At 40.8% G+C, this 19,379-nt stretch overlaps 1 protein-coding gene across 1 annotated transcript in view; it reads left to right on the forward strand.

Annotated features, from left to right (window-relative positions):
• Positions 1–19,379, forward strand: part of PTPRM (protein tyrosine phosphatase receptor type M) — a 777,319-nt gene that overhangs the window by 635,609 nt on the left and 122,331 nt on the right. Inside the window, exons 16-18 of the mRNA XM_036100805.2 lie at positions 4,930–5,081; positions 8,715–8,789; positions 13,748–13,935. Coding sequence (XP_035956698.2) covers positions 4,930–5,081; positions 8,715–8,789; positions 13,748–13,935 — 415 coding nt within the window. The remainder of the gene's footprint in view (positions 1–4,929; positions 5,082–8,714; positions 8,790–13,747; positions 13,936–19,379) is intronic.

Here is a 19,379-nt window from a genome sequence, read left to right on the forward strand (position 1 = left end):
GTCTCCCCACGCCCCCCGGCCATGGCTTCTTTCAAGTATTTTTCTCTATCTTTGACTTTTTTCAGTTTGAATAGATATGCTTAGGTGTAGATTTGTTGGTGTTTATCCTTCTTGGTATACTCAAAGCTGTTGAGATCTGTTTTGGTGTCTGACATAATTTGCGGGAAATTCTCCATCACTATTGCTTCAAATATTGTTTCTATTCCTTTCTTCTTATTCTGGTTTCTCACTACATGTATATTACACCTTTGTAGTTGTTCCACAGTTTGGGGATATTCTCTCTTTTTGCAGTCTTTTTTTACCTTTGCTGTTCAGTTTTAGAAATTTCTATTGTCTTAGCTTTCAGCTCAGAGATTCTTTCCTCAGCCATGTCTACTCTCCTAATGAGCGCATCAAATGCATTCTTCATTTTTATTAACAGCTTTTTTGATCTCTAGCATTTCTTTTGATTTTTCTTTTTTTTTTTTTTTTTACTTAGAATCCCCATCTTTGCTTATGTTATCATCTGTTCTGGCATATTGTCTACTCTTTCCATTAGAGCCCTTGGCATATTAATCATAGTTATTTTAAATTCCCAGTCTGATAATTCCAACATTCCTGCCATCTGACTCTTATTCCAATGCTTGCTCTGTCTCTTCTGTGTTTTTTGCCTTTTAATATGCCTTGTAATTTTTTATTGACATCCAGACTTGGTGTACTGAATAAAAGGAACATCTGTGAATAGTGATAGGTCTTTTATAATGTGATAGTAGGTATTGGAGAAGGAAAGGCATTCTCTAGATCTATGATTAGGTCTTAGTCTTATAGTGAATTTGTGCCCCTGGGCTGTGACCTTCACCAGTGCTTCTCAGTAACCCACCACTAAGTGGGACAGGATGGCTGGAGGGAGCTGGAGTTGAGTATGTCTCTTCGCCTAGATCGTTTGGCTTTGATAAAACCCCAGCAGGTTAGGCTCTAGTAATACTTTCTCTTGAGGGCCTGTCCTTTCAAGAAGCACAGAAATGCTCTGCTCTGGGTGTATTTCAAAATGGCTGCTTTCCGCCTCCTTCTGTTGGAAGCTGAAGGGTTTTGTTTTGTTTTTTCTCCAATCTTTACTTTCTAGACCTGGTAGGGCTCTTGGGGATAAAACTCAAAAAAGTGTGGGGGATCCTTTAAGACTGGATGCCCCCTAGAGTTTTGAAGTCCCAGACTTGTCCTCCTGAGCCTCCAGTCACTGATCAATTACAGCTTAGGTTTTCCTAGTCTTGTGCTGGTTCTCCCAGAGCTTTCTGCTCATGGGCTTCTGCTCTGGTGGGTCATGATTCTTTGTATTCACCTGTTTGTGTCTATGGTTTGGGGAGCAGTAGTTTGTCCTGTGACCTCAGTGACCTCAATTATCTGACAAAGCTAAGGAGAGTTGCCAAGTTTCAGTTTGTTCAGCTTTTTACTTGTCAGAACAGAGTGATAACTTCCAAGCTCTTTACATGTTAGACTGTAAACCAGAAGTCTTCTCTTCAATTTTTTATGATCCATTTTTACATATTATCATCATTACTATTATTATTAAGGGTCTTTGAGATTCATGCAGTCTTAATTTGGAGATTGGAGATTGAAATACTTTAGGCAAACAATTTGTTAAAAATCAAAATGGAAAATAAATTTCCTTACATCTTTAGATAAGATTGCAAAGAGAATTCCCTTCACTTTAGGGGTTTTCCTGCACAAAACACTTTATTTCATTATGTTCACAAAGTTTTAAGTTTTCATTTAAAAAAATACAGATCTGAAACACAAAGCTTAAAAGAGAAATAGAAAAAAGAGAAAGTGAAAACTTCCATTTATCCACAGTCATTCCGAAGCCTCAGTTCTAAATCCAGCATTCTTCAGCCCTCTGTAATTATGGACTACAGCATTTAGCTGTGTATGAGAACAAATGAAAACCCCAAGCAATGACTCAAAACCTCCATAACCAAGCCAGCTACTTTTGATAAGTAGGTTGTAGAAAAACTCTCCTTAACAACACTGTGGTATGATAAAGATTAATTCAATTAACAAGCATATTGAATACCGTCTCTTTGTGTAATTGGCTAGGTGCTAGTAAGTTACTCTTGCTTTTTCAAAGCATAATATTTAGTTACGGGAAGATAGAGTTTTCATACAACTTGGTGGTAATTGTAAGGTAACTTGTAAGGAAACGTAATGTAATGAAACTTAACTAGAAATAACACACTGTTCTAGAATGAGTGTCTTTGGGGTCAAGAGATCTGGAGTGCCGTCTCAGCTCTACCATTTGGACAAGTCACCTTACTTCTCTGAGGCCCGTTTCCCTCATCTGTAAATTAGGAAGTAAGAAGGGCTTTTACAAGATTACTAGGATTATATGAGATAACACTTATAGAGTACTGTCACTATCTGTTGGGCACTGTATGTTAATTTCCACTCCCTTCCATTCCAATACAATTAAGTATCTAAGTGCTGTTACATTAATGGAGAGCAGAAGTACCACAAACATGCTTTTTTGGGGCCACATCGTGTTTTAATTTTTTGAATTTGAATTATTTGACAACACTTAAAAATTAAAGGAGTCCACATAAAATCTGGATTTCTATTTTTTCCTGAAATTTATAGTGTCTGGGACCTCCATGGGAGATCCATCTGCTGGAGCTTGAGGACATTGTGAGCCACGTTTTGAAGAATATTCATGAACAGAGTATGTGCTTAATATAAGCTTAAAGCTGTGGGTCTCTGACAGGACCTCTAATTTGAGCAGGCTCTCATGGGTCCTTAATGGGCTTCTTTTGTGCTTAAAAATGATCAGCAACGAAGTGTGTAGCTTGACATCACTGACATTAGTTCACACAGATGGAGGATTAGAAAGGAGATAGAGCTTTTCCAGTACAAGCTTAGCTTTTATGGGTGCACACATCCCCCATCCCCCTCCACCCACCCCCCACCCCCCACCCCCACCACCAGGAGCACATTCACTGTCATCTCTAACCTGTAAGGATTAGATTAGAACACAAGCAAGAAAAGACAAAGAGGGAAGTCTGGTGAACTTGACGAAGCCCTTCTTCTTGGGCAGAACAAAAGAGAATATGGAGGCAGACATCTGCAAAAATCAGTCCAAAGCAAGTCAAAGAAATTCCAGCAGAAAGGGGACTTTTTGCCCGAATTATGGAGCTAATTATCTCAGTCCTCCACTTCAGTGTTCCTGGGGAGACCTGGCTGAAGAATGCTTTTCCAACGAGCTGGCAGATTCAGAAGTGGAGAGAAAATGTGTTATTGTAACCGCAGCTATGGAGCCCAAGCCTGGTGGCTGCCTCTGTCCAGAACACCTGTTGAGAGCATCCAAGCTCAGACCAGCATGGCTTGCTGGGGGGAAAAGGGGGGGCTTTTGCGAAGATCATCATGGTCTGCACGCTGGCAGGAGAAGAATGCCAGCTCCCAAAGAAGCCACTCTTGGTTGCTTTTTAAAAATCTGTACAACTTTAACGCTGTCCTAGAAGTTATAGATGATTTTCATCTTTCTATTTAAAATGTATCTTTTTTTTAACAACTTTGAGTAGTAAAAAGGGCAACTTATTAATGAAACCCTTCTGCCTTCAAAGTATGAAATTAAAAGATTATTATAACTACAGGCAAGAAAGCATTTGGATTATGTGGCATTTGGAAATGACAATAAAGATTATCCATATGGTCTAATGTTGTCAATGTCTTACATTGCATTAGCAATCACCTAATATGGGCGTGATTTTGATTATGTGGCTCATTTTAAATTCTGCTGTGTCCTAGGTCAATCAGAGTCAAGATGATTTACTAGAAAGAGCTGCCATCTTCTTTTGTAAATGCTGCCGGGTACTTAGGCAGAATTAGAATATTTTAGGACATAATATCTTTGGTATTATGGTGCAATAGTCTTAAACCTTCTCACTTTATACCTTTTCCTTAAGCATCTCTCATTTTATTCTTGGCTGTCCCAGGTACATAAAACAACCTCCGGTAGTAAAAGCTGAAAATTTTTGCTTTATCTGTTTATTTGTATGTCAGGTCTTTTACATTTTTATGGCTTTGTCCAGGTATTTGTAACTTGAGATTATGAGTTTTGAGTGGTCAGGGAGCAGGACTCAGAGGCCAGAGTTAAACCGTATCTCCAAAAGAATTGGAAATCTCTCTACCTTCCTTGGCCTTTTTGCATTCTCTTCCACGGAGGGAGGGGACATGGGGGCTTACCCCTCTGCTAAACTGTCCAAGGGAAGCCAGCAACTTGAAATTTCTTTACCTTCTGCTCTGCTGACCAGCCTAGGTGAGGACCTAATCTGGGGTCATGTGGAATTAAGTCCCGTCACAGCTCCCTGAGAAGTCGGGATATGCCCTCCTGTGCACCTGAGGTGTGAGCCCCTCTTACCCTAGTCAGGCTGAATGTCATGGCCAGCAACCTTTCTGCACATCCTCCAATGATATTGCTTTCTTCCCTTCTTGCCTATTTTTGTGTTTTAGTTCAATAATATGCCTCGTAGATTCATCCTTGGATTCTTTCAGTTTTGTTTGGCAGTTATTTACCAGGGCATCTACTCTCTGCCACTGAATATAGAAAATAATTTAGTAAAAAGTTAGTAACTCTAGAAGCTTATCAGTAAATAGATTATGAACACATTGTACTACGGCCAGTGGTCATTTTAATTTAACATGTAGTAGGAGAAACAGAAAGTAATATTGTAGGCTGTGTGTTCCTAATATCACTAGGTTTTTGAGGATGGACCGTGGGTATTTTTCATCTCTTTGTCTCTGCAGCTGGCAGAGAACCTGACATCAAGAAGGCACCATCAATAGATGTTAGGGATGAATACAAGTAATTCAATAGAAGTTATTCCTGATCGTTACTAAGTACACATGCCAAAGCCCCATTTTCCATTCTCATGCATGTCTATATAATGAACTCTTTGTCCTAAGGAAACTAGCCAAGAAGCGGAAGGAGACAATGAGCAGCACACGGCAGGAGATGACCGTGATGGTGAACTCAATGGACAAGAGCTATGCTGAGCAAGGCACCAACTGCGACGAGGCGTTCTCATTCATGGACACACACAATCTGAACGGGAGATGTAAGTGCACACATGTCTTACCTTCTAGTACATTTCTCTGGTTTTCCAGGATGCTGGATAGGACTGGGGCATAAAAAACAAAAACTCCCTGAAGAATTCTTATGCCCTATTGGTTTCTCCATCCCTTTCAGCAATTCTGAAAACTCTTTGTGCCATGGGTTGCATAGGAGAGGAGGATATAGCAGAGATGATAGGGCCAGACCAGGGAGTGCAGGAAGCCACAAGTAAGTTTCTGTGAAGCCTTAGTGTTGACATGAAGGCTTTTCTCTTCTTGAAGAGGAAGACACCTGCTTCTCATCACCCTTTTTGCAGTCAAGATCCTGTTTGTAAGCTAGCCAGTTGTGGAATTACACAGGGAAGCCTGTTCTAAACAGCTCACAAAATGGCAGTAACAAGTTAATTGTTTATTTGTTTAGCTGACAGGTTCTGCCTTTATTATAGGGCTATTGATGGCAATTAATAAGTTAAACTATATTTCCACTTCGCAAGTCTCACATCTCACACCAGGTGGGTAAACCAAGCTTCAGCTCATGCCCTCCCAGACTGCCACCTGTGATCCAGGTACAAGGCATTATTTTAGAAAGCTAACAATTCAATTGAGTATGTGAAGAACAAAAGGAGCTGTTGTGGTGTCCCTGGTGATCCTGTCAGAGACCAGAAGTAAATCCCTCGTGGATGCCTGATTCTGTGGTTCATGGCCATGCTGGGTTCAAGGGCAGAGGTTTCTTTACTGTGTGAAATCCATGCCCACAGACTGACACTGACACTGGCTGCATAATTAGCATGTTGGACAGCAAGAGGATGGAAAAAATGTGCAGCTATCACCAACACTAATAAAAATGCAGAAAGTCCGGAACCATGACTGAGAAGCACAGAAATCAGGTCTCGGGGGTTGGATGAGAGGGCTGATACCAACGTGGACAGTGTGTGCCATGTCCGGACCACCTGTTCGGCCTGTTCTTTTGCTACAGCCCCCAGGCATCCCATCTGCCCACCCTCTCTCTAGTCACTACGTGGTCAGTGTCCACCTCTCCCACACTTTGCCCTTCTGCATTCAGCGGGGCTCCCCAGAGCTTCACCGCAGACTGTTTTCTATTTATGGTAGCTACAGTTGCCCACTCTTCCTACTTAGAGGCACTACATTCATTCATCTATATGCACACCTGGCCCAGTGGAGCAGGAGTTTAGCAGACATCTCTGTCGGCTGTCACCCCAGTGGGGAGGGTGGCTCTCTTCATCCTTGGTCATTGCTTTTTGCCCTTTGGTATCATTTTCAGTGTAAACGACATAATCTGTATACTCCAGTATCCCACAAACTACATCCTTTTTTCATAGAATTTTCTCTTTTTTTGTATCAAATATTTTATATATACATACACATATATAATTCATTTAATGGCCAAAATAAAGCAATTTACGATACACTGTTGTGGGCTGGGGTGGGAATAGTCCTGCCTATCACCAACAGGGTTAGAACCTTGGTAGTAGTGGTTAGTTCTTCAACGTCATTATGAAAGGGGCCACACAGATAGGTGCTCTCACTTTCTAGGATAACCCGTTAATGTTCTAAATGTCCTATTTCATGGTGAAATTCCTCACGCATAAATTTACTAGGAATTGCCTGCCCAGATGACTAGTTTCTGGGCTTTTGAAGTTTGAACAACAGGAGATATTTGCCTCTGGTCAGGAAATTTAATTTGGCAGTTATTTCTTAAAAAGTGAATGTATCTGTGGAAATCCATAAATGCTCAGGCAAAGAGGTTGCTGCAGAAATCAGTATCAGCTTCCATGGCTCATCTGCCACAAGCCATTATTTTATGCCTCCCGTCAATAAAGCTGATAGAGGAAACACAGCTAGGCCTTCCATTTTCCTCCCACTCTGTGAGCAGTGACTAGGTGCTGTCCATTCCCCAACCATTGGAGTGACCGTGACGGTAACTTTATGAACTACTGGGGAAGGAAACGTGCAGGAGAGGGCTTCATTAGACCCCTAGGCTTCCAGTCCCAAACCTATTACAAGTCTGGGTATGTCTGAGGTCTTTTAGGGCTGGGAGGTGAGTAGCTTTTAGAAATGAGACAGAAAAATGAAATTGGAGAATTTAAAAATAAGCACAAGCATATTTATGAGAATGGGGAATAATCTGCCTACTAAATCAAATGGGAGTTGTACCATCTTCTTTTAATATGTTATACAAAGGGGAAAAATAAATATGTATAGTAGGAATGGGTTTCGTTTTTATACTAAAGACAAAAGTATTTAAAATATATTTTAAAGGGTGAAAATAAACAGCTATTTTGTATCTGCTTTGCACACTTTTGCCAATGACATAAAAATGTCTGGACGTAATAGACATTATTCTTGCTGACCCTAGCACATTTTATAAGTACTCAGGTTTTTTGTTCTTACTTTCATCAATTATCCTCTTTTTTCCTGGCAGTTTACCATAAACATGCATTATAAATATGATACCTCTTTATTTTAGAAAAATATCTTATAAATGACAACCAGCCTGGGTTCTGGTTCTTGGTGTGTCATTTATTAATTCTACATTTAAAAAAAATAAACAGTGGTTAAAAAAAACACTGTCATAGAGGAACTTCTCCAGGAGAGCTAAAATATATTAACATGTCAGAATAAAGATAACATACAATATCCACAGGGATTTGGTACTTCTTCCCATAATAAAATGATGTAATTGGGTATTAGTGTCCTGATCTGGAACTTCAGCATCAAATAAATCATATAACTACATCAGAAAGTTAAGATTTAGACTTATATTTAACCAACTTGAACACATTCAAATTATTTATCCTTATTACTTGAATGAAATTAAAATGATTTTAAAGCACTAATCAATTAAGATGTTGGAGACAGTTCACAAACTACTTTTAAAAAAGGAAGTACCCACTTTCAAAGAAATCAGATTAATTGGATGGGATCGACTTTCCCTCCCAATAACAGAGAGGGAGAAAAGGTCTAATAGTTAAATCCTGAGTCTTTCAGAGGACTGAAAAATGTGCATTTTTGAAAAGACTGAAAAGACTAATAGAACAATATGTAGTCATGCAGCTTTCACCTTAAATATAGTGCACACGAAACATCACCTTTATTTTTCGTAAACCAGGTCATAACCTTATAGAAAACTCTCAGAATATCCAAAATAGGAGGAAAAAGAGGAGTTAGCAAACTGTGAAAACCTTGACTTTCAGAAAATTCTCCAAAATCCATGTGTAGACACCTCCTCATGCCCTTAGTTATTAAAAAAAAAAAAAAAAAAAAAAAAAACGCTGGCATGATACTAGAATTCTACAAGCAAAGGCTAGAAGTCAAAATAGATAGAAGTCTAATGAATTTCTCGATTCAAAATGGCGGCGGAGGTTATGAGGATTTTTCTTCATTTGTAGAGTAAGAAAATCTTTTAAGTGATAAAAGGGTGTTTGTCCCCTAAAGTACAAGTGATTCCCTGGAGACAGCGGGGAATGACAGTATTTACCACATAGACTTCAGTAGATGTTTGGCGTTTCTTCAGTCAAGTCTCTACCAGCACGGTGTCCTTCTGAGTGACTTCGGAGGGTTGTATTTTCAGGTACTGCCTCTCTGCCATTGCTGACTAGTCCTTCTCTCATTTACAGCTGTGTCTTCACCCTCGTCCTTTACAATGAAAACGAATACACTGAGCACATCGGTGCCCAATTCTTACTACCCAGGTAACAGATTTTTCCGTTGTTCCATCCATTCATAACCCTTAGCAATCAGAATCAATCTGTGCTCTCACTTTGCTGTCCATGATGCTTGATACGTTTGATGTGTTGTAACCCGATGCTTTCTATGGCTTTCTGCGGGAAAAGTGGGGGGCCTTTCATCAATCATTTACTGTTCTTTCTCTTTTTACTTTCTCTGCATTGACCTGCTTATGATGTATGACAGACCCATTTGTGCCAACTGCAATTTTAGGTGAGAACATTTCCCTTTATCACAGTTTACTGCAGGAGTAATTTAGAAAGTCAGTGGCCACTCTCTAGGAGGCTGGAGTTCTGTATGACACAGGGATTGTAAGCAGGACAAGGGGGTTGTGGGTGGCCTGGGGGAAGGGCATAGATAATAAAAAGACTCTCCAAACAGTCTCCATTGATAAGAAGGGTTTGCCTGGTGTATGTTGGAAATGCTACCAAAAGATTCAAATGAGCGAGCCCGGCTCTAGTATTTTCCCTTTCTGTGTTCAGAATTTAAAGTCAGATTTGATCCCAAGGGAAAACACAGTATGTCATCACTCGGCTGTGTACTTCCAAGAGCTGAATTCGTTAATGTGACAGTCGTAAAAGTAAAAATCACTTCTTATTATTTTCACTTATCACTAAGCTCTAAAAACTTCAATTTCAAAAATAGCATTTTTCTAATTATGCCAAATGTTATGCAGAAAAATGATCACAGCAGAGTCTGGGCCCCCCTTCTCAGAGCCATTCAGGGCACCCCCAGCATTCCAAAATGTCTGTCACACAGTAGAATTTCAAAGGAGCTGATGTTCTCAGCAGCAAAGTGACAAGATGGCACTTTATAATCACATGGTTTATTATGTGTCAGATGTCACTAGAAATGAAATAAAATGTTAGCCCAGTGGGGCAGAATGCAGTGAAAATATAAAATGTTCCCCATGGGGAGCCGAAAAAAATCCCATTTGTCCAGTGTAAGAAGGTTCTGGAGAAATGGCATTACCTGGCTGATAACCAAATAAGCATGAGCTGCTGTTGCATTTGAGATGCATCAATAACCCAAGTGTATCACGGCTGTGTTCTCTTTCTACTACTAACCTTACCGAGAAGGAGCACAACACAATCGACTTCAAGGTATATACCAATTCATTGTAGCAAAAGTTCCATCCTCAGCTGTTTGACTTCTGCTTCCTAATTCTCTTTACAAGGGTTGATATCTTTGCAACATAATTTTTCCCCCTGTGCTTCTCTTTTCTCTAAGTTGTTATGATTTTTGTAGATAGGGCGATTTGTTTTTCTTACGATATTTTCTGGGCTTGAGCAAGTTTGTTGCCTGAGTTACAAGTGAACTCAGACAGAAGTGTAAGAATGGACATAAACCCAGATTTTTGGAGTTCACAAAAATGAACACAGCTCACTAAAGCCCTCTCCCCCTTTTCATGCCAGCTATATGGGGAAAAGGCTGGTTTTTTATTCTTTTCATAAGTAAGGGGCACAGGCTAATTTTAGGCACCCGAACAAAGTAATCTACATGCAGATGACATTTGCAGAATCTCTTGATAGGCAAAGATTTGTGATTTCTTTGTGTGCTGTGGCATTCAGTCTGCAGCTCCTTTAGTAGATGTTCTGACCTTGGGGGAGCTGGAGTGGGGAGGGCTAAGACATGCACTGTCAGAGGGAAGAAAATGTTCAGATTGCACAGCAGGATTAAGATAAGCTCATTAAACAAATATCATTTTTTACAGTCACTGCTTTGTTAGTACAAACACTAAGGACATCTTTTAAACTTGGTTAGGCTTCTTTACCGAAAGGGAATCACTTGAACAGACAATTCAAGTAGCAAAAATGATGCACATCTGTGAAAAATAAGTCAGCCAGATTGACAAATAACTGTTATCATGTCTGGCTTATATATGTACCAACACAGCAAATGGTGGTTCTTGGGAACCGTTCCTCCCACGGTGTTTGGTGCAGATGTGAATCTCTATATTGCATAGTAAGGATTAATGAAGTGATCCCTTGACACCATGGGAAGATGATAAGCTGGACATACATACATCTGCTCTGGCACTTTTGGGGAACAGCACTATTAACAATTTATACAGACAAGAACGTTTTGCTGTGACTTGGAGCTCAGCACCCTTAAATCCTATATTATCTCCTCCTTTTATGCTTATGTGCTAAGGTGCCCAGCCTAATGTATAGAGCTTTAGTATGCCTTTATGTCATTTTTCTTGCCAAAAAAATGGGGGGGGGAGGGAGATAGATGTAGATAAATAGATATTGATAGACAAATTTTGATAGATGTTGATATTGCTTAATAAGTAGATAGAACACCTCACACCCCTCAAAAACATAGCACTCATTTCAATTCTAGATTTTTCAGCTGGTTTGTTGAGAATTGAAGATAGTCTATGAAAGAATGTAGGTAGAATTAATTCACAGTTCTCCAAAAACCATCAGAACTGTTGGTGAGAAGCTTTATTTCTGATTTCCTCCTAGGCGTAATTTTTAATTGAAAAAATTGTTGGTAATTCTTAAACCAATATAGGAAATCAATGTCAAATGATATATTTTATCAGTAATTATTCTTTTTAAGTCAGAGCAAACTGATTAACCACTAATTTTGGTGGCATCAAGAATTTCTAATAGTGTGGGTGACCCAGTTTCATATCACAGATGGCACGAGAAGCCTTCTATTCCCTCTTTGATATCTATGTACTCGATAATAGCTCTCCTTTCTTAGATGGCCTCGGTAGTGTTTAAATGCTTTAAGACAGGTCCTGCACACTAGTAATGAGGTGGAGATCATAATGCAGCGGGGCGTGATCAGTACGGTGGTAACAGGGCTGGCCGCTCTGGGAATTAAACCTTCCAAGAATGCCTAGCCCTAGGACCAGAGCCCTACCAGGCTGCGGTGTCTCCACAAGAAAGGCCCAGATGATTCATTTAGGGGAAGTTTAGAAGGTCAGTCCACAATGGAGGGCGTTTAATTACGTTCATCCCAAAAGGTACAAAACGGAGAGAATGAGAGAGGCACAGGGGGGAAACTAATTAATGTTCCATTTATTTTGATATAAAGAACAGAACTTCCTGCTGGAGTAGCTAAAAGCTCCATAGAGTCTGTCCTTCAGCAGGGATCCTGTATCCCACTTTATGAGCTTGGCAGTTGCCAGCAAGCAAATCTGATGCGAAAATGTCCCGGTTTATTTGTGACTGTTCTAATAGAATGGGAACATCTGAATTGCTAATTTCAAAGCAAATCCAAATGAAAACCAAAATCATGAAATCAGCGTACCACTCCTTTTTATTTTGTCTTTGTGTCTTTAGCCACCTTGTAGTGATCCAGGTGCCATTTCAGCAACAGCAACATAGCTACACACTTGTGTACCACCTTCCATACCATGCATCCCCAGGTGCTTTGCGATGTAGATAGAACTAAGGTTTGAAAACCAGGCCCAGCCAACCGAGTGCCCTTGAACGAAATTTCCTCTGGAGCTGAATCTCCCAGTTAAAAAAAAAAAAAAAAAGAATACCCTTAGCTGAATTCCCTATTGATAAACAATCCGGTCATTTTTTTAAAAAAATGAACATATCCTTTTGTATATATGTTTTAATTCATTATACCTGAAATCAATTTTGATTTAACATTCTCATTTTAAGTGAAGTTAGCATTACATTTTATGAGACATATCTTCAATCACAAAACAGCTAAAGGGATTCAGCATTATAATGAGCTAACCTGTAGCACGTGGAACTCTTAATCTAATAACACCTTCCTGCATCAGACATTTTTTAATAGCTACAATTTCTGCAGTTCATTAATCTAATGTACTAGGAGTCTTCCATTAAAATACAGCCTCTTTAGGCTTATTTGACCAAATTTTGACATTAGTTTTATAGTACAATTTGGTTGACGTGTTCAAGAAATTTAAATGAGAAAATGTGTTGAATACAAATAAGACTTACTTAGTCATTACTTAGTTCATGGGGGCTGAAAAGCAATTATGATACTATTTTAACCTCCTTTTTGTTTTTGAGTGCTTAAATAAAACACCCCCATCCTAAGGTGATAGGAGGATTGAGGCTTTGACCTCTGATCACCTACAGATAGAAAACTTAACTATAAAAGTAAAGCACAGAATAAAAACTACCTGTAATTATTCACACAGTACTATTGCTTATGCCCTGTTTCCTTTTTCTCCTCCTCTTTTTCTCCTGATATGTACCTTCTTAAAAGTGCCAATAAATGGTAAGTTCCCCCATTCGCCCATGGAAAGGTGTGGAGGGAATGGGAGTATGTGTCTTATCTGTAGATTCTGACAAAGCCAGCTGGTTCTGCTGTGTGTCGGCCTGCATGTTAGCTCTTGTAGAACATTCCATGTGTCATGTGCTGGTCCACAACCTTCTGTCAAGCTTTCTGACACTGGAGCATGCAAGTGACTCCTCATCCGTTTTCTGTTTCCACTGTCTTTGGATTTCATGTGTCAAGTCCACATTTCCGTTGCTAGCTTTATAAGCCAACCCATTTTGTGCACTTTTATTTTGCTCACAGAACATTTGTACGGAGTTTATTTACTTCATCATATAAGCTAGTTAACGACTCTTCTGAAGAACACAAGGCTGGTTTTGTGCCAGGTCTTGGTGAAGTTTCAGACCGAAACTTCTATAAACTTGAGCACCCAAAGGCTAAAGGGTTCCTACCAACTAGCTTTGTAAAAGCAGTATATCGTTTGGACTGCTTTGTAAAAACAAAGATTTCTGCCTCATTCCTATCAGTATTGCCAACCCCATTTAAATTTCTAAACATCTAACCTTTCTTTTTCGCTGAGCCACTGTGGGGACTGTTGGAGCCGTAGGTGGAGGGGATGTCAGCGGCAGCTTCTGCGCATTCTCAGGACGCCCACTTAGCCCACTGGTCCTCCCTCATGCCCGCCGTGGCCTTCTTTTCCTAGACGAAAGCCACACGATGGCCAGCGACACCAGCAGCTTGGTGCAGTCGCACACTTACAAGAAGCGAGAGCCGGCCGATGTGCCCTACCAGACCGGGCAGCTTCACCCCGCCATCCGGGTGGCCGACCTGCTCCAGCACATCACGCAGATGAAGTGTGCCGAGGGCTACGGCTTCAAGGAGGAATACGAGGTGAGCACGAGCACCTTCCTGGGCGCCATACCCGGGACTGGGCTCCCAACTCCTGCAGCCAGCCGGCAGGACCCCAGGGGGGCTGCCAGAAAGGGACCTATTTCCGTCTGGTGGTGAGACTCCTTACCGGAAAGGTAACATACGTAAAATGGGAAAAGGAGGACCACTTCACCGTTTCCCTTCATCCTCGTAAATATGCAACGAAACAGAGACCAAGCAGGCTCTTCCCCCATTCATGATTACGCTTCTTGGCTTTTTCTATAATTAAGTCTGATGTTAAATCCTAATAATGTTGCGGTAGTTATCCAGGAAGAAACTGTCCACTTAAAACAATTACAGACCAACCAGTGATGTCATGTGGTGGAGATTAGGCCCCAGGAAAGGAGGCTGGCTAGTGTCACGGCCATGACAGCTGCTGTCCTGCTGGCCCAGAGTGCGTGGCTGTGCTGAGATCTAGTGCAGGCAGCTTCTGGGGACATTTCCAGGCACAGTGATGTTCTCTCACCTTCTCTAAAATGTAGGGCTCACTTTACCACCTCAGTCCCTAGCTGATTCTGTTGGAAAGTCGTTCAAGAACCGGAGAGAATTAGTTGATTTGAAGAAGTAGGGTTCAAAGAAGCATCCTATCACTTGAGTGTGTGTGCATGCGGCTGAGGCCGGTGAGGGGGAGGAAGATAGTGGGGGTGGACCTCTCTTTTTACCTTATTAAATAAAATTAGTTCACATGCATTGGTGGAGAAAAAAGTAGCAGCTTGCATACAGTACAAACAAGATTACATAGATACGGAGCTTTGGCCATTTTAGAATGTGTCTGCGATACTACATCTCCCTAACCAGCTCACAGCTGGGAAACATTTTGTCTGGAATTAAGAGTATTTTAGAAATCAGTTCCTACCACCTCTGTACCCTATGAGTTTCAAACTCTGCTTCTTTCCCCCCTCAGGGACACTGATGATACTTCATTTCATGCCCCATATGCTGTGTTGTCTTGGGTTTAGCCCCACTTCTGAGCTGAATCGCCAGAGATTTCATTATAGCAGTCAGAGCTGAGCTATGGCTGCTTTTAAGACTGGGTCTTTAGGCCAACGCGGACAAACGGACAGACACACACTCTGCTCTGCTGACATGAGCATCCTCCTTGCGTTGCCAGTGACCTGAGCTCAGAAGCCTGCTGCGCTAGGGAAACTGGGCCTCGAGGGTTGGATTTCAGTCCAGGCAATATTTTCAGATAAAGTTCTGCATTTTAGCAACCCCAAAGTTCTTAGATCTACCTTTAACAATTTAGCTTGTAATTTGGTGAAACTGACTGCCTTTGCATGTTTCCTCATGCACTTTTAAAGGCTAGCTTACGAATTAATAGGATTAAGAGTAAGACTTCCAAAAGCATTAATATCTTATGAAAGACAAAATTAGGTTAGTGAGAAAATATAAGCTTAATGAATAGAGATGATGTCTTAGTTCTATCCAATATTCTGAATGCAGATATTGCTCAGATGTTTATTAAAGATGTTAATAATGTCAAAGAGATTAGTTATAGGCTCAAATACAATTCATAAAATCACCTGAGTCCCATTTTTCATGGACTATATAAAAATTCCTCAAGACTTCCTATAACACACTATAGATGAGGCATATTTGAAAACATACAAAAAAAAATCATTTCCCATTCATATCTCCTGAAGAAATATGACTTGTAAGTGCAAACTAGAACAGTTTATACTCATTTGAAGCAGTTTATAATTGATGATTTATTAAGGGTTGTTATACTGAAATAAAATATTGTATTAATTAATTACATTTCAAGAAACTCTTTTTCTCATCCTAGCTATTCAGTGGATCAGAGAGGACTGTAATATATACATGTATCAAATCATCACATTGCATACCTGAAACTGACACAATGTTACATGTCAGTTACATCTCAATAAACTGGGTGGGGGGATAAATACTTTTAAACACCAAGACCATTATCAGTTTGTTGGGTTTTTTTAAAGAGGGAAAGAAGAAGAAAGGGAAAAAAATTAAAAAGCACATATGCTAGAGAGGAAAGCAGGAACAAACAGAGAGGTGTTACGAGGAGAATTATGAAATGGAAGGTTCTGTAGGGGATAATCCTAGTGCTTCACACACACCTCTGTGAACCGCGCAGCTGAGAGTGCAGCCTTTCATTTAATCCACACCATAAGTCAGGAGTGCCCTGGCTGCCTGGTGCGGTGTGAATCTCACTGTGGTTTGGGACACAGGCTCTGGGGCCAGACTGCCTGTATTCCAGCTCATCTCTGCATCTCTTTAGCTGTGTGACCTTGGGCAAGCTGTCTACTACCCTGTCTGGGCCTCGGTTTCTTCATCCATAAAATGGAATACCTGTAGTGTCAACCTCAGAAACTTGTGAGGATTACCTCATTTAGCATCATAAGTGCTAGAATTGAATCTGGCATTTAGTTGAAGTGTTAACCAGTAAAAGAGAAAAATACTAACTTATAATAAGATCCAAGAGAAAAGTTCACACCGTGTTCTTTACAGGGAGATTGTGTCATTTTGTGGTTTCAGTTCATCTCTGTCATTTCTTGTGTTCAGCACTCTGAGGATAGAATGAGCCAGTCACACTATGGCTCAGTACATTTTTGTTTCATCTAAAACACTCAGTGGTTTCCTTACCATGTATCATGTATCATCCAAAGTTCCCATTAAAAGGTAACTTAAATGAGTAGGTAGGTTTGATTCTGTGGACAAAGGGTTTGAGAAAATAAGTATTTCAAAATAGATGCTGTCACCTTTTATTGCTAAAAGAATATTTTCATATCTAAATTAGGAAAGTCCTAGGGAATGGTGTGACTATAGACCACCAAATACTGTTTATTTTTTTTAAAAAGTTTCTAGGGTGTCTTTGGCAACAAAAGTTGGAGGAGAGGCAGTTAATTTAACAAGTTGCTGTGCTCGTTAATTCGCCAGCGTATACTACTCAGGTGCTGTGAATCTGGCACTGCTGGGTGCTGGGGACGTGGAGAACTTCCTGCCCCGCGCTCACCCTCCGGAAGCTCATGCCACTGGAGGAAGCAGCCATACAGGGACTACGGCAGGTCTGTCAGCTTAAACCCCACAAGTGAGATTCGCAGCAGTCCTTTCAAGGCCCCTGGGGGCACGTTGGCTAGTCTGGGGTACCAGACTGAGCGAGGATGACTCTTCCTTCAAAAAAGTGAGTGGGAGTTGGCCAGGAAATGGAAGAGGGCAGATTCCAGGCAGACACAAAAGCTAGAGAATGGGGTGTACTCCAAAATGGTGGTAGTGCTGTGTGCCCAATCCTAGGAAGGGCTGGGGGTCATGGGTAGTCAGGCTCTGATCACAAAGCATCCCACCAAGAAGCTTGATCGCCACTCTGGAAGCCGTGGGAACTGAAGAAAGACTCAGATAACATGAGTCTCTCCTGTATTTGGATGGAGACTCATTCCTGCACTATTTAGCACAACCTAGTTGTTAAACATTATTTGTATGAGGCACACAGAAATTGCTTGAAAGATAATCAGCACCCAGAAAAGTACAGGGGAGGGAGAAACTATTCACTGAAAAGTGTAATATGAACTACATTGCTCCATTCCCATTGAAAAAAAAAAAAATCTATGGAATGCTTGGCTTCAGGATTCAGTGAAACAATGAATGATGTTACATCTCTGAGGATAAAATGTCAAGACTTAAGTCTCCAGTTACTGCTGTGACTCGCCAAAATGAATCGCTTGGTCTTTCTGGTTTTCTTCAATCTATGTGTATTGGGGAAAACCAGCCCCAATAATGACTTTCTCTATGTTGACACTGTTTCAACCCATCTGTCTTTATCTTTTCCAAGACAGAAATGTCTGAAAATTGTCCTAAGCGCTGGAAGGATTCATTACCATTCAAGTAGCCGCCAGAAGTGTGTCCAAACCAAAGGGAAGACGTGGTGGGGACGAGGCTGAGCAGCACTGAGTGCAAATTTTATATTTGATTTTGTTCTAACAAGATCGTCATATGGCATATCTCACCAGGGAAATGCAGTAATTTGATTCAAAAGAAACTCAGACATGAATCACAATAAAAAAGTAAACATGCTGACTTGAACAGAAAATGGCAGGTTGTCATCAGAGAGTGGATCAGGGATCTCGGGAGAAAGACGGAACAGAAAGGGCAAGTTTGTTTACGTTGCTACAGAAGAGGAGCTGGTTCTTTCTCCCAACAAGCAAAGAGCAGTCTGTGCTAACCCCTTGGGGAACATCTGTGGGTTTACCAAAAATGGGAGAAAAAAAGATAGCTACACAGGAGGAACACAAGGTAGGACTGAGCCATCCTCCTCCCCGCCCCCCCCCCCGCCGCAGACTTGGGCCTCTGTCCCCTGGAGTCCGATGACTCTGCTGCTCCTCCCTGAACTGACAGGCCCCATTCTAGACACGGGTGTCCTGTGCCCTGTCACTTGTCACTGCCCCAGGGAGCCTCAGCGGGGACCCTGCAGGGTTGGAGAGCAAATCTCTCCCCCTCTGGGGTCCCCAGAAGTCCTTCTTTCGTTCTCTATTTTATGACTAATTCGAAGTCCTTTTGGATCTCCAAGCAGAAAAGACATTAATCTTATGTAGGACCAGAGTTGCTTAATTCTGAAAGAACACATTTTGCTATCACTGTAAAATTAAGAGAAAGGAAGGACAGCACTTTAAAACTACTCCCAGTTAGGGCATCCGGAAAAACACAGATGGCACTATTTCATTAGCTAATGGTATTGCTCTGGGCCACAAAAATTTATTTTCCAATTACTGGAGCTAAAACTTATAAACCTAAGTAACGCTTTGCAGCCTGCTCTTGAAAAAAAAATAAGTGTATACATATATATCTAAATATATTTAGGAAGGTATTCTTCTCATCCCACTTACTTTTCTCCTGTATATTTCTCAAGGGTATAAGCGCTGGTGATTGATTTTGTAATTGAACATGGAGACTGTTTTTCGGCTCAGTTTAAACTGGGAAATTGAAGATGTTATGCCAAAATCTTCAGGCTTAAGTACAACCTATGCATTTTTCTGAACCCTGGATTGTCTTTAAAACATGTCTATCTCCTGGTAGCCCCTTATAAGTCTTTAAAAAAAATGTATGGATTAGATATTTTCCCCTGTTAACAAAATAGCCAATTTTGTTAAATGGAGCACAATTGTTAACATTTGGCACTTTTGTTCATATTTGACCAAGTTGTAGCAAGTGAAGAAGGAATTATTATTAAAACATCTCAGTTTCCCTTCAACATCTGTTTTTTGCTTACTTGCCTCCCACCTCAGGGAAGCCAACGAAACGTTAAAGAAACCCGCCTCCACTCTGTGGACCTTGCAGGTACAATTCCTCATTCAGCTTCAGATGCCTTTGGACAGGACAGGACAGGGAAGACAGATGTGGATCCTTAGAGGAGACAGCCCCAGAGCCTGGGAAGACAG

This window comes from Halichoerus grypus, chromosome 13 (assembly GCF_964656455.1).
Source record: "Halichoerus grypus chromosome 13, mHalGry1.hap1.1, whole genome shotgun sequence".
NCBI classification, from domain to species: Eukaryota; Metazoa; Chordata; class Mammalia; order Carnivora; family Phocidae; genus Halichoerus; species Halichoerus grypus.